This window comes from Podarcis tiliguerta, assembly GCF_965153285.1.
Source record: "Podarcis tiliguerta genome assembly, chromosome: 9".
Classification (NCBI taxonomy): domain Eukaryota; kingdom Metazoa; phylum Chordata; class Lepidosauria; order Squamata; family Lacertidae; genus Podarcis; species Podarcis tiliguerta.
In genome coordinates this window covers 48,767,093-48,783,931 of record NC_139542.1, presented here as the reverse complement: position 1 = coordinate 48,783,931, position 16,839 = coordinate 48,767,093, and the positions used below count along the sequence as shown (strand labels likewise).

The 16,839-nt window shown below is 37.9% G+C and overlaps 1 protein-coding gene across 18 annotated transcripts in view; it reads right to left on the bottom strand.

Moving 5' to 3' along the window:
- Window positions 1–16,839, bottom strand: part of TENM3 (teneurin transmembrane protein 3) — a 1,235,569-nt gene that overhangs the window by 95,956 nt on the left and 1,122,774 nt on the right. For all 18 annotated transcript variants that reach the window (XM_083456978.1, XM_083456989.1, XM_083456990.1 and 15 more), the window contains one exon: window positions 2,254–2,376. In XM_083456978.1, coding sequence (XP_083313104.1) covers window positions 2,254–2,376 — 123 coding nt within the window. The remainder of the gene's footprint in view (window positions 1–2,253; window positions 2,377–16,839) is intronic.

Below are 16,839 nucleotides of genomic sequence, written 5' to 3'. Positions count from 1 at the left end.
AGTGTTCCAGTATTGAATGTCATAAAATGTTAACTATCTTGTAGCAAAAACTAGTTAGCTGAACAGAATGTACTAGAAATCATCAATTATAATGATCTGATTCTTTATCTTTTTTTAATACCAATACATTAGCAGTTTCAAGAACACATCTCTTTCTCACTCTATTTGTCACATATTCCATGAAATTGTCAATAATGATAGTGAAAATGAAGTTTTATATAGAAGTTTGCATTCATTAGTCATAGCTGAAGAATGTCGCAGCCGCAGCTGCTGCTATAGTGTATATATATTCATTAAATGCACAATAGATTCTCCCCTTGTTCTTTACTTTAAGTAGGAAGCCGCCCACATAAGGATAGAGATAATGGATACCAAAGTACAATGCACAGATTTGAGGCAGAAAGGAATGAGAGGAGGGATAAAGGAGCATTCTTCTTAGGCAAGATGTCTAAAAAATGGCAGAAATGGGAAATTGAGTCATATCATTTCTATAATTTGGAACTGTGATGGGCAGAAAAGTGAACAGAAAAGGCTTCTTCTATCTTCCTCCACAGTGACAGAGGTCACCTGTACACTGTGAATGGGAAAACAGATTTAAAGAAAATAGTGCAGTAAATACAGTATTCATCAACCATTTAAATAAGGTTTTCCATTTAAAAACTATTGATCTGTTAGCCAAAAGGGCATGGACTCTTTGAAGTTTTAGAGAAACTTAAAGGGCAACATCAGGGAAAGTCAATAAAATATAATCCCTTTATGTGATTTGTGTTTTAAAAGCTCCTACAACGAAATTAATATAGTTTTGACTTTTATATATTACCTGGCAGAGGCAGATGCAATATGAAATCCTAATACAACTTTCAAAAAATATAAACACATTGCACATGATCTGGTAGATTTCAATAGGAGGGAATCATACATCTTCAATATAACACAAGGAAAGCCTTAAGTACTTTCAAAGAAAGGCAAACAGGCCACACACATCAAACAGATACAACAATTTAGCCATTCTAGTTTCTTTGTCGCCTGTGTAATAATTTACAGTCTGCAGATGCTCAAGAGCTTTTTTCAGGGACTGGGTTTGCTCTCAGAATTGACCCTGTTGGGAATTATCAGCCAGCAATCAGGTTGGCTGATTCAGGATACATACCCAATGCCCATGCCAAAGCCATTTTTCACCTGTAATCAATAAAGCAATCATGTTTCACTGTAAAGTTAATTCCACCTCCACTGATGAACATCAAAGCCCCGTCCCAAAGTGACTACTGCATCCATTTTATGGGTGTTGTCCCACAATGTAATATCATGGGATGGGAAGATATCTCTTGTGGTTGCTGTAGCTCCAGATGAGCCAGCAGTAGTAGTAAATGGCCTAGGCCCTAGAGGGAACAGCAGATCTGGGAGTAGTCACAAGACCTGCCACAGCCAGACTATATAACAGATGTGTTGGCCTGTGAGGTGATTTTGAGTGGGAAATATCCCTTGGCCTTGCCATAGACCAGTGGGGGAGACCTCTTTGAGGTAACATCAGTGGTAGTTGCTGCTAATGAAGGCAAGGCTGCTGATGGTTAGGGCCCCCCCCCCAAAAAAAATTTCAATTGCTATGGGCAGATCACTGCCTGATGTGGTTGAGGTTTGCTGGAACGCATGATCTCTACAGGGTAGGAACCCAATTAAAATGCTCCCTGCTTGGAGACTTCTGGATCTAGAAGGATTCCTGAATGCTGTGGATTCTTTGATCTGTGGAATGGGGAGGTGACTCAGGCAGTTGACACAATCACTATGAGGTATTCTCTCCTACTGCTTCTGAAAGACGAAAAGCAATGAAGTGCTTTGATAGGCAGAGCGATGGTGGAGAAAGACTTGGGATGAATCTGAATCTGTTAAGAGCCCATATTAACACTGGCTTGGTGACAGTGAAGACAGCAAAGAGATCGCATAGTGTAGCGTCACCAAATGGAGCCATATTCCATGTAGGATAACAAGCGGTTTTTACATTCTGGACCCCATAGTAAGTATGTGTACACAGTAGACGACTGGCCTATGCAAGGTTACCAAATTTTAACTTCTTCACAGCTATTAAAGATGCAAAGCCCTGCATCACATGTGACTTGGCAGTTCTCAGTTTTCTTCCTTTTAAACACTGAAATTTCAATAAATGAGGGGGACGGAACAATTGTGAAATGAGAGAGAACCTTAATAATATTGATATATTTAAAAGGCAAGCTAAACAGAAGTAAGATGCTCTCTTACCATTTTCACCAGAAGGCAATGACACAGTGTGTGTTGGCACAGTATCAGAATTCACTTTTCCATTTTCAAATGTGTCATTTTCAGTCTGCTGTAACTGCCAGTTGAGGCCAAATAGATGCATTGCTGGGGACAAAGAAAACATATCATTTAATAATTCACGAGAGATAAGAAACAATCCACAATAAACCAGTAGTGAAGTTCGCCTTTTACAAAGAATATCTGAGTTTTGTATTTTTAAACATAGTAACAGGCGTGTTCGTACACATAAGCATTTAATTTGTTCAGAATTTGTTTTTGGTTTAGGTAATACCGTAATTACTGAATCCACTTCAAAGGCGCAAAGCAGTTTTAGCAAGAATAAATAGTTCTGGTCACTAAACATAATGCAGGTCACCACCATGGCACAACTCTCAGTCACTTCTTACTATAGCATAATTCCCACATCACTCTCCATACTTCCCTTACCTTCCCAGAGCAACTCACTTCATCTTAAAACAAATGGTTTCCTGGAAGTGTTGAGACAGTGCCGTTACTCTCCAGATTACTAGTAGTTACCTGGAGATTCTTCCTGCATTGCCTCACTGAACTGCTTCTGAAGTAACAGCCTTGTTGATTTGACAGGGCGGATGGTTCTCTGTTTTGCCATGCTGTGCTGTGGCAGTTTCACAGCGATGAAACATAGCAAGACAGGAAGCATTGCCTAATTATTATCCCACCCAGTCCCAGGTGAGTATTTTTGTTCAGTTTCAAGCAATCGAAGGCATGTGCTTTTCAAAGGTGTGAAAGTAGTTGTGAAACTCTGTCTTCCTTTCAGCTCCATCCTAATTAATATCACTAGCCCAGTTGATGGCACTGGTAATAACTATGAACAATACACATAGATCATTTCATTGTTTCCCACTTTTCTGTTGCTCTCATAACCAGAAAGTTGAAATTTTCTCTAAGGTACATAAAGAACTATGTTTCAGATCTTTGATTCTAAGATCTATTTCCTTTTCTACATCTATTTCCTTTTCTACATCTTAATAATTACTTATTCCCAATACCACTCTTCCTGTCTAAACATCATATCTGGAACACTGCCAGATTTACCCATATTATGAATACCCTGCACATGAAATTCCTTTTCATGACTTGCCTACTGCTTATGTTTTATTGTTGCCTTAGTTTACTATGAGTATGCAGAATCCCTAAGGCCAATGTACTGTCAGTTACACTGTCTCAATATCATGGTTTCAATAGAAAAAAAACACAAAGACTGATTCCCACTTGGGCATGTGCGTTCTAAATATTCATTACTTAGAATGTTTCAACTAGTCTGATTTAATACTTAGCAATGTCGATTACTGTGAATGTCAGAAATCTGAAGCTGCGGATATAGTTTTTAACATTCTTCCAGTATATGTTGACAACTACCAGTGAATATTAACAATCACCGCTGAAGAGTTATCATCATTTGCTGATGAAGTTTGACAATCTCCAGGGTCTGATGTTTACAGTAGCATCTCCATTCACTCCTATATTTATTGCTTTAATTTCCGAGAGAGAAAATTAATTAAAAGACCTTGCTTTCTTCACAGCTTCTGCCTCAGTCACTTTGTAAGATAAAAATAAAGATAAAAATAAGATAAAAATAAAAATGTCATTTTCTGGCTATCTTTGCCTGTTATTAAAGATGGTGCATATATACTCATCACATTCTTATTTTATTTCGTCTGTTTCATACCTCTTGCCTCTGAAAGCTCATGCCATATTATGACAGTTAGCCTTTATGGTATTATAGTTTGTTTTTCTTTTTGCTGCTACAGTTAACATCACTCTTCTGGAATTTTAACATGTCACGATAATGTGTGGATTCAACTACTAGGGGAAAAAAGGACTACAGAAGCTGAGGTGTTTGTTAGATGTAACTAATGTAGCATGCTTCAAATTTATCTTCTGAAAGCAAAAATGTACCCATCAAATCTAGCTGCACAATGAATGCAGTTCATGCTATCATGAAAACTTTCCTAGCCTTTCTAATACTGCACCCATATCTCTTGTCATTGGATGGCTGAAAGCATAATATATTCTTGTGAGTGGATTAGATCAATCCATTAATTTGAAGTTTTATGAATGGAAGATCTAATCTTGATTGTATAGTTTCCATTTCTGTTTTCACACTACAATCTACAAAAATATGTCAAGATGATGTTGTGGATGAATTTTCTAAAACTTGCTATTTATTCAAAAAAAGGTTAGAGAAAATCTTAACAAATATTTTTCATTTTTCATTTCACAGTTGTTCAGCAACAGTTAAAAGAGGAGTTTCTAGACTTGCTTTTAGTTCGCCAAGCAGACATGTAAGGCACTTGTCTAAAAATTGCAATGGTTATTTCCCATGTTACATTAATCTGGATAAAATGTTAATCAGTGCCATTACTTATGTACTCAGCATCCAGTCTCTATTGAAGGAGAGTGTTTTGAGAGGGATAGGGAAACAGCTTTTGTATATTTTCTGTCCACAATGCAGTTGTTATTCCCTACAGGTTCCTTTAAATACTTTCACCCTCCACAATGTTTGAACACATTCATCTTCTAATACACCAAACCTCAGTTTTGTAAGTTTATTTCAAGTGGCTACAGGAAAATAAAAGGGATATTGGAGAATGAATAAGAGAAAAACATCTACAAGGCAAGTCCATGCATTTTTCCATTGGATTTGTCATAGCTGTTAAATACTTAATATGGTTTTGGAGGATAAGGAAACAAGTGCAAAGGAAAAGCTCTTCAAAGTTCTTCAGGAACATGTCACCTCTGTGAAAAGTACAACTGCACTTACACGAAGCATAGTTTTCTATTTTCTATTCCTAATGAAAGGTCAGCACATTGTGTTGATTGCTCTGTCCATGGCTGAAGGCAGGCAGGAACATTTTGGGATGTAGGGCTCCCAGGATTCAGTTTGCAAACTCATCAAGCTTGAGCTAAAGAAAGGAGTTAAGAAGGAAAAAAGAGAGCCTACATCCCAGAAATAAAGGAAGGAGAAATGGAGCCACTGCAGCTAGCCTCAAGGGTGGAGGCTCTGCTAACCTTTCATTGGGAATGGAAAACTATGCTTCAGGTAGGTACAAGAGTATTTTTCCCCCATTCCTGCAATGAAAGGTCAGCAGATCGGTACATACCAGATCTATCCCAATCTGGTTGGCTTGGTGAGAGTGGAGAGATGAAGCAGAAGCTTAGCGGATGTGGGGAAGAGCCAAAGAAAAGGGTTTGTATTCCCGATCTCTGCACCAAAAATGAAAGTGGAAAAAAACAGCTGTTCCCACTAGCCTACTCTGGGCTTCTCCAGCTAAGTGTCCGCCCAAGAGAGTGATGAGTCACAGATCCATGACGAAAAGGATCCTGGCTTCCTGAAAGCAATGAGGTATTTCTAAGAGGGGCAGTAAAAGGCTTCTATAAAGACAGGAGTAAGTCAGGAGAGAAGAAGTTGGGAGCAGAATGTGATTTGGCTACACTCAATGAAGGCAGGAACAAAATAGAGACTTGGGAGTCCCCAAACGTTGTTTCCTGACTTACGACCGTGGGTGGAGCAATCAACCCAATCTGCTGACCTTTCATTGCATGAATGGGAAAACTTGAGTTCCATAAAGTTATCTAAGGAGGATAGTGCATTTACAATGTTAAATATCTCTCTCACATATACAGTCCTATCAAATTAGCATTCTCATTGTGCCTTGTATTCTGTAAGACTGGAAAGGTTTTACATCCCCTTGAATCATAAATCAGAAGGGGAAAAACTTCATTGTTTTAAATTTATATTTTAAATTTATAATTGGTTTAAATTGAAAAGTGAATGATAAATGAAGATCATGATAGAGTTCATTTTAAATTGTTAAATGTGAAATTCAAGATGTGCAATCCACAATGGCTGATTAACATATTAACAGATGTGGTGGGATTAAATTGTGTGTGAATCTGCCCATCAAACTCATCTCATGCATACAGGGTATTAGTTTGTATCTATGTGCCCTATCAATGATAGCCTTCTTTTTGAAGATGTGTCCAGTTCAAATCCAGTTTAGATATAAAGAGTTACAGAAAGAAAATATTATGGCTAGAAAATCGCCACTTCTACTACAACACATGCACACAGTTCACCTGGTCATAGCCTTTTCCCCTAGAGTGAGATATCTATTTCTATTTAAATTCTACATTTGCATCTATACATATAAATTAGCATGTGTGAATCTGTGACTTATTTTGACCTCTTTTTGGTGGTGTACTTCCTGCTTCGGCAACAGTGGCCAATCTAGGACTATTAAGCATAGTCTAGGTCTATTCAGCTAAATATTGAATGGTGTTGTGAAACCTAAATGAATGTAGTGGTTTGTTTCCAACACTAATCATTCATCTTTTAAATATATGGTGCTTAAACATATATTTTTGCATCCTCTTAGTGTGCTATGCAGTGTCATAAAAATATCTACTGCCTACTTTGCATTTTCTTATTTTGCAATGTGGTGTCATAAAAATATCTACTGCCTTGAACTGTACAGAAAACAAAACTGCAGACCAACCTATCTGCAAAAATGCTCACTGAGCTTGTATTCATACACAAATTTTCACATGGAGTTCTTAAGCCATTTGCTATGCGTGATACTATTTCACAGAAGTAAATCAAAATAATTATCTTGCCTGATTAGTTTTAATATCAAGGGGAATCCTAATGTTTTACATCCAAGCATTCATGTAAGCTTTACCATCACAACACACTATAACCTACCATTATATGAATCTACAATGGAGACTACAGATATCCTTGGGATTTAACTATATATTTCTAGTGGGAAAAATATTTTCAGGTGTGAGACTAAATTGTCAAAGCAACATGAGTAACAATCATAAGGTAGGTTATATGGTTTGCACTATGCTGTTCTGCAAGGCATATATAGGCAAGTCCTAGTTCATCATCTATTAAGCAAGACAACTTCAACCCTGAGATGCACAGCCTGGCTTTCTGAACTTTGTACATACCAAATACATATGGTTGCTCCTAAATTGTTTTCATTCATTTTTAAATAACTTGCTAATTGCAAAGGCACACTACCAATATAATTCAATGTCTATGAAGTATTAGCTTCCATCTCTGTGGTATAAATGGCTCAGCTGGGTATAGCTACCAGTGGATGAAATTGAACCAAAGATTATTGTGCCAATGCAGGGAAAGTAAACTCTTTTCTATGATGGACTGCTCATCTACCAGATCCAATAGTGAGTGCAGCTAGAGTTAAATTGGTTAGCGCCTTCTATTTCTATGCCACCCCCTCCCTCTTCTTCCCCCAGCATCCACCCTAACCCTAACCTATTTTTAGGTGTCAGGCATTTTTTTTTAAAAAAAAATACTCACCAGACTTCTGGCCCTTCATTTGGTGGGTATTTAGGTACTTGTGGCCTCTTTTTTGCTTATCCTTTAGTTGGGTGGGTTAGACCTGTCTTTATATATATATATATATTATGGACATGTTTTTAGGTTTTCATTTTTCAACTTGGTTTTAACGTTTGTATCATTTTGTGAGTTGATTTGGGTCATTTCTCATGAAAAACTTAATAATAATTAATAATAATAATAATAATAATACCAATGATAACCAATGATCACTTAACATATATACATGATTGAACACAATCTGTGGTGGCAATCTGGTAATCATGGTGTAGCATAGGGGAAAGCACAGTTCTGCAACTATTTTCGGAGCAGGGGTGATGAAGTCAACCGCAATAGGACCAGAGTAATGATAGGTCTTTCTGGCTCTGACAAGTCAATAAGGTGCTAATGAAGCTTTCAAGTTTGTGACAGATTATCTCAGGGGAAGTCAGAGAATGAGGTAAACAATCGAGGAACAGCAATGAATGCAAAGCGCATAGGGGAAAAAATCCAAATATCAAATGTCATTATAGACAACAGGTTGCCAATTAGGAACAGGATTCTGACTAGTTTCCACCAGTGCAATCCTGAGCAGCAGCTCTCTGTAATCACCCATAGCACCAGGCTGCCAGCCACATTTTCAACTTTAGAACCTCCAGAGACTTTTTAAATACTGTAACAAAAGGTATCTTCTAGCAAACTCAGGTGGTAAATGCTTTCAAGTTGTAGCCAAAACAGGGTCATTGAGAAATTAAGATGGAGTTGTCAGCAGCCTCAGAAGATCCAGAAGTTTTGCAGAAGAACCACAAAATCTTTAGGCAAAACAATATGAGGGGACCAAAACAACATCCCCAAAACAGCCCAAGGAGGACAAAGGATGCTGAGTGGCTACAGAGTGTCTGCTGCAAATGGAAAAGTGGGGTGGTGAACAGACTTTTCTGGAAGATGGCATGGCTAGCTGGTGGGCAACCTGAACAGGAGCACTCTATATTTTACTTCAATTATATCTGAATTCAATTATATTCCTTATCATCACTCACAGCACTCATATTAACACCATAATCTCCTTTAGTTAGAAGGCTGGACTAGTACTCTACGAAGGTTTATGGTATACAGACTAGGCAATGCATACAGACTAACATAAATAACAAGATTTTAGTTTAAATCAGGGGAACCAGTGGCGAACCAGATGTTTTACTATAACTCTCTTCACCCCTGGACATTCACCATGCTGGCTAGGGTTGCAGGCTCCCAATCCTTCATTTAAACAATGAGCTCTTCAAGATGCTGGAACAATATATTTTTTTACTGTGTATTAATCCATACAAGCTTGAAGTATAGGTAATATTTTAAATTTAATAAAAGATTAGATGCCTAGATTTTAAGTCACAAGTAAACAGGAAAGTAAGCAGGGAAAGGTGCTCAAAATGAAAGTGTAGAAAGTAAAAAACAAAACACAGAAAGACATAAGAGTTGAGCTAACAAGAACCGCGCTAATAGCATGATAAAATTTGAAATGAATTAATGATGCTCCACAGACTTTATACTACTCTTAGCTCTCTAAGGAAACTTTCTACTTGTAAAATATCTAGATAATTATTCATCTCTCTTCTAGATTATCAGATAAGATAAGATGGTCAACCTTTCTGGGGGTGAGGGGGGGGAATCACTATATACATATATCTATGTTCTGTTAGGATTTTAGGGGTGGCTTGCTCAAAATTTAATTTGGTATTATCAAAAATGCAGTTTCAGTTTGCCATACTGCACAAACCCAGAAAATAAAACGCAGCAGTGTGATTTGCAAAACAAATTTGTGATAAACCCTTTAGTTGAAAATGAGCCTATTTCAAGGTGGAGGTTGGTGATGATTGGTGAACCATTATACTTTAAATTCGTTGATATCTTATCTTGTTGTTTTTATCCTTCTGACTGCCAATTATCTTGCTTTATCTCTTTTTGTACAGGCTGCTTGCCCCACTGAGTATTTTCTTTTCAGTGCCACTGACAACAACAACATGCGACACTTGCAACACCAATCAAATATTAATAGTGTGCAGTGCTGAAATTGTAAATATTGTATTATGCTTTGAGCTTTGTATGAGGTAGAAGGCATTTCCATGATAACTATTTCTCAAAATATTACTGGGGATGATTGCCTATGACAGTAGAAAAACTATCTGGGATTGATCTCCCATTACTTAGGTCCACCAAACCCAATAATACAGCATTTCTTTTAAAAAAAGGTTACCTTCAGAATTCTTATTAAAACTGTATTTTTTAAAATATATATATATATTATACCCTTTGCTTCTTTAAAAAGAGTTCTAGAGACACGTTTTGTTCCAGCTGAGGCAGATGAAGGTGTCCTGTTGTGCTGCTGCAAATGCACCATGGCGTTTCTTCTTTCTGTGCTCCTTCCAGAGGTCATTTCTCCTCTGATCACTGCTATGGATGCACAACCTGACTGTCTGTCTTCAGGCACTGTGGTTGTCTTCAAAGGATTCCCACATGGCAGGATTGATGTTGCCAGGCTTCTCGTCACACTTGCAAACATCTTTGTAACACAGAGTTGGTCTGCCAAAGGCCTAGTGCCTGAAGCCAGCTCCTTGTAGAGCATCTCCTTGGGGAGCCTGCCATCTTCTGTTCTGTGGACATGACCAAGCCAGCACAGACGTCACCGAGATAGGATTGTAAACATGCTGGGAATGTGGACTTGGGACAAGCACATCTTTGTTTGAGATTCTGTTCTGCCGTGTGATGCCCAAAATCTTCCTGACAATGTGCATGTAGAAAGCGTTGAGGTGTAGCTTCTGGCGGGTGTAAATTGCTCATGACTCACTTCCATAAAGCAGTGCGCTCAAAATGCAAGCTTGGTATATCTGGAGGGCACCAAATTGGTTGCTTCTGGACTACACAAACAAGTCCAGGCAACCAGTAGTAGAATAAAAGCTGCAAAGTAGACAAGTGAAATGCCCATCTAGTGGTGTACCCAGTGGTGAACTTACAGACTGCCACCAATTTCTACCTAGGGTTGCAATATGTCTGGAATCTCCTGGACATACTTGGAATATTGTAGTCGGCAGCAGGCTCCTGGCAGAAATCTGCAAAATCTGGACATACCGTTTTTCCAGACATATTGTTGATTGCTTTTCAAAAATGGCAAAACTCAAAAAGCTCAACAACTTTTGTGTCCAGATTATCAGATTATCTCTTTTTGAAATATGGCAATATGGCCACCCTATTTCTACCACACTTTAAAAAACTGATATTTGAGGGTATTTTTGCCATAATTTTGCTGCCACTGTCCATAGTTCAGGTGAGAATTTTTTGCACCCCCTTTGGGAGAATGAATTGAGACGCTGAGGCACCTGAAGTGATCAGGGGTACAGGTGGCTTTAAAAGACTGGCATTGCCTTCCCTGTCCTTATTGTTTCCTGCGTGTTAGCCCACCTAACCCCTTGTACCCACATTATTTAAAGTATGGGATTAAGTAGTTGCCATTTCTGGGACCAAGTAATAACCCCACAATCAGCAAAACAAATCTCATTTCTTATTTGCCTAATTCATGTTATAGCAGTCGCGGGGTGGGATGGGGAGATATGGTAATTTGGTTGGTTTGGTGCAACACTCAGTTTGACACAGCTAGCATGTGCACTATAGTCATGAAGGGAGTTAAATATAGGCTACCTTAGATACGGTAACTGAATTCTGACAGCTGACCAACAGGAAGTGTTATGAAAACGGAATTACTCAGTTTGTTTGAACACATCTACTGCTGTCCAGGCAAGATGCAATGGGTTAATGATAGCACATTTTTATGCTCACTGCTGTTATCTTTAAGGTAAGTGGATGAGTGGACAAGCACAAAAAAGTCATATTTGTGTTCATTGTTGATCTTGTTAAATTGTTGAATTTTTTGCCCTTTACCTCATTTGTCTTGCATCTTCATTTTTGGGGAAGAGAAATAACCCTTTGCAAACTATAAATCAAACAACTGAAAATAACATGCTGGCAGCCATCACCATAAGAAGTGTCAATGATACTCATTAGAGCTGTATTTCTCATCGGCTTGCTGCCTGCAGTACAAGGTCCTTGTGATTACTGTGTCATAGTAAAACACCCTTCGAATAAAGATTTAAATGTCACGATATTAAATGTACTGCAATACAAATTATGATTTTGCTATGATATGTTTCAGTTGTGTCACTTCTCAGATCAGCTCAAGATGGATGGGTTTACTCAAGGGTTCACAGAAGCAGGAGTAAGACACGGTCTCATGCACCAATGAGCTGCTTAATTTAATCAAGCAGGATTTATGATGCTGACATATAATATATACACATGTATATAAATGACAAAATGCATTTTACATTGCTATTGCTATTTAAATATTTGTTTTACTACAGGAAAAGGCTGCTTGGCATACATTTTCCTTTTGACCCTTGGTAATTCAGTAATAACTTTTGAAGTTAGATGTTAATAAAATGCAGATGCACCTGGAGACATGACAGCTGCTGGGAGGTTAGAACTGCAGAAAAGGCTGACAAATAAGTCAAGCTCCATTTTAGTCAAAATACTACTGATGAATAAACCTACTTCACAGTCATAATAATGCCACATCAAAACATTATTTAACCCTTAGACATTATTTATAACATCTCAATTAGTAATAACACATTACAGTATTTATAATTATTGGAGCCAGTTTTTTACAGACTACTTTTTTGTACATACAGGTGGACTGAACTGTCCCCAAATTGTCCCTTCCATTGAAAGAAGCTTAAGAGAAGAAACATAAATCAAATGGGGCCAGTAACCAAACACAGGATGACACCAACAGAGATGGGAAAGGATAAAAGAAAATGAAAATTGAACAGAAACACAAAGGTAAAATGCATTGACATAGGATTGTTTGCAGTGACACTTGTCCTGCAGTCTTGTGTCCATGAAAACACACTAAAAGATTTTCCAAAACATATAACCAAAATCCAGAATATGAAATAAGCCAGCGATGTACTGAAAGCCACAAGTCTCCAGTAAATGTGTTGGTGATCACTTTTTAATTTGGTACCGTGTAAATGCAGCCCAGAATCTGTTACAGTGGTACCTCCGGTTATGAACTTAATCCGTTCCGGAGTTCTGTTCGTAACAGGAAACCGCTCGTAACATGAGGCGCACTTTCTGTAATGGTGCCTCCCACTGCTGCCGCACGACTTCCGCTCACATCCCGGGGCAAATGTCGCAACAAGGGGCATCTACTTCCGGGTTAGCAGAGCATGTAACCCGTAGCATTCGTAAAGGGGGCAGTATGTAATACAAGGTTCCACTGTGCTGTCAAAATTCTTTGTCAAGACTGATTAGTTTTAATTTGCTAAGCTGATATTGCCATGCTACAACCAGGATATTAAGCTGGGCAGGGGGCTGGCGCACATGAGTTAATCATCCCTGCCCTAAAGCGTATGTTCACACAACCTGAGAAGGGTCTAAATATAGTAAAGTGGCTCATAACAAGATTTTCCCTCTCCCAATTTTTTTCTCAGCCTGGGTTTTTTGTGCATTGAAGACGACATGCTCAGATCACAATTACTGGACATACTTGAGAAGATGTGGGGATTTTTCTTTTTTGCATTTCACAGGCAAATGAAAGAACCCAGCCCAACCCAGTTTTCTGTCTCCTGCAATATCAGCCCCTCATTACAACAACAGAGGAAAGATGGGGATTATGTCAAGGGTAAGGGATGAAGGGGACTGTTTCTCACTTAAACTGCAGAGCGTGTGGCATAGGATTATTTAAGTCTGATGATTTCTTTGGAAAATATTGGTCTTCTAAAAAAATAGTATTCAGTGGTATTTAAGCATGCTTAAAAGTATGTTACAGTTGCTTCCTTTAATTGTCTTTCACCTTTTCAATGAAGAAAAGTAGAAGCATGTTCAACCTTTTTAGGATACATTTTATTTATTTTCATATATAAATTACACACCATTCCTAAGAGTTTAAACAACTTGTTCTCTCTCACACACCCCCATCTTTCTTTTTGCTTTTCTCTACATTCTGGGGATTAGATTTTTGGCTTTGCTCAAGCTACTTTTTGGTTTCCCATTCACTTTCTTATGTTTTCTCTTGCTTTCCTCTTTGTTGTTCTCCTGTCTCCTTGTTGTGACCTCCTGGCTTTTCCCTCTCTCTCATGTTGCATCCCTTTGTTCCCCCATTTCCTTTCTCTGAATCACTGCATCACCAAAGGCTTTGTTGTCATGGTATTGGAAGAATGACAACACACACCAGTCCCTCCCTGCTTACCCCTGTGCCAGCTAGCCAAAACAGCTGCATAGCTGAAAGATTGGAGAGATGAGGCTCCACTTTAGGAAGCTAGGTTTCCTTCTGCACTACTGCAGGCAACAAAAAAAGTCCTTTAAAAATGCATTTCCTTCACTTGAACAATTAAATAAATACAGTGACTTGGAATGCACGCCAACTTATATTCTATATCTATGCTAGACGGCATGACTGTATCAGTTCTACTGCAAAGCCCATTTATGAATCATCTGTGATAAAGTGCTTTGTGTGCCTCAATCAGAATTTGTCCCATTTACGACACCACAATACAGAATTTTAATAGGTTTTCCAACCTTTCATTATCAATATATATTAGCACATTTTTCAGTACAGGTTGCAACTTGTCTCGGTTGGGGTAATGGTTTTGTGTAACGTTAGAAACAGCTACAAACTGGCTCTTCAAAAGTGACTTCCTACTACAGCTAATATTTCCACAGCCAATAATTTCTCATCTCACTACTTTGTTTAAAGCACGTTGTTATGAAACAGGTAAATAAAATGGGAAACCATTTCAATTTCATATTAAGTAACTCATCGTGAATTATACTTGGATGGCCTATTAAGTGAGAATTTCATATTACATCTGAAGAGATGGGAAAGCTCCATATACAAGTGAATTTAATCCATTAACTGCTTTATGGACCCCAAAACCTTCAAAGTGTGTCCCTGAGTGCCAGGTTTTACATTTAGGTTGCTGAGTTAGCTGAAATATCAGTAATATCACCAGTACATAAAGAGCTCCCTGTTGAATACATAGAGAAGGCAATCCCTGTGAATTGTTTATTTCAGCAGGCAGATGAACTAGTTATTTGTGATGAAATGCAGCATAGCTATACCCATTCTCAACAGAATCAAATTATATAAAATGCTGTATGGCTCTCAGTTTGAGGAATTATATATATATATTTTTAAAAAATATTCTCAACACCTAAGTAGGTATATGGCACAAGTACGGGTATTCTAATACATGCAGCAACATTAATATCTCAAATCGTTTTTCATCTGTGTGGAAACACTGCAAGTCATTGTAACTGTCTCATTCTCTATTTAGCATTTTATTTCCTGATATCACAAGTCCTCATTCTTCATCGGTTCTGTCTCACTGGGCAACATCCATATTTGAATGGTGGTTTTGCATGTATCCTGGGGTTTGTTTTATCCCTTATGATGGGCCCCATTATATGGAATGATCCTTAAGTATTTTTCATGACAATTTTGTGTTTTGCAGCACCTTTTAAATAGTGTACCATGCAAGAAAATGTAAAAAATATCAAAACAAAACCTGTAGCTGCTTTCTACCAGCCATGAATGGGCCTGTTTTCAAATAATAACATCAACTTACGATAATATACCCCAGCTTGATCACTGAAATCATCTGCAGGAGCATCATTAGTTGTTCTCTGAGTTGGCAAGGCTCATTTGACAGCAACAAGAAACCAAGCGGCTCAGTCCTGCTGAATACTCTACCAATTCCATTATAGTTAGCTAATTTCAACATTTTATATTGGGTTTTTTTACTGTAAAGCTTCATCCTTCCTCCCAAAGGAGCCCAGGATGACAAACATGATAAAAAACCCGATAAAAACAATACAAAGATTTAATGTTATTTAAATGCACCACCACTACTGTACAGACAATTTTTAACGGCGGGTTTAAGGTACACAGCCTTAAATTTGTCATTGAAAAGTTGCCTTTAGAAAGCAGCAGCAGTGCAAACAGATGAGCAAATGGGACTTACAAGATGGTGTTATGCTATGAGGGCTCCTCTAGGGTACAAACAGCACATCCAAAATGGCACTGTCTCCTTCTTCAAGCATTAGAAGGATGGGCAAGGGTATCATAAATACAGGTAAAGGGCCATTAATGGGTTATCTGCCCACCAAGAGTCAACACTGTTTGCTTCAAAATTTAAGAAGTGGAAAAATAAGGTCAGTTCTGCAGCAGCATTTATTATCAACTTTTAGACCCCCTCTAGGTTAAAGAAAACCACTAATTTAGTTAACACAAAATCTAAAATTAATGCCTTGGTAAGGATAAAAATACATTTGATTTAACAGAGTTAAATTGTAAAAAGGGCTATTAATTGCATGTTTATATTTTCATATACTTAATATTTTGGGTTGCAATCCAGCCTACACATGATTAAAATCATCATATGCTTGACATCAGTGATACTTAAATCTGCATAACTGCTCAGGAATGCAGGCTTAGCTGTTTTAAATGTTTCAAGACATGTATATATGTAATTTGCTTTGACACTTTGCAGGGGCAGGGAAAGTGGGAGTAGAGTGGGCTATAAATCTAAATAAAAACATAAACTGGTTAATGTAACTACATCATCCACCATCTATGGACTATGCTGCTTAAACATGGCCCATACATTGATCACAGAAAATCACAATGTATGCATCAAAGAGGACAAAGAAAATCCACTGAGGACTCAAATAGCAATATACAGCCGAAACTGCCAACATAATTCCTATAAAACTCATTTGGCTTTCCTGGGCAACAGGAAGACTTGCAATCTTCTCAAGGCAGCCATATTCCATCAGCAGGGAAGGTGAAAATCTTACATTACTCAGCGGCCTATTTTTTTGCATTATTCACCGTGGCTTCTGATTCAACAGGGATCCACTTCAAAGATTTTATTCAGCACAATGCTGTGGCATGGACTGAAACTTAACTAGTTTGTTTCAACATAGAGTCTACCAACATTTTAATTTCATGAGGGGTTTTAGCTTTGTATTAGTTCTTACAACTAAGTATGCATCATGGTGTTTTTTTTAAAAAAATAGTTCCACAGAAGCTTTAGAATACACACTATCAATAGTTGAGTATTTTAGTA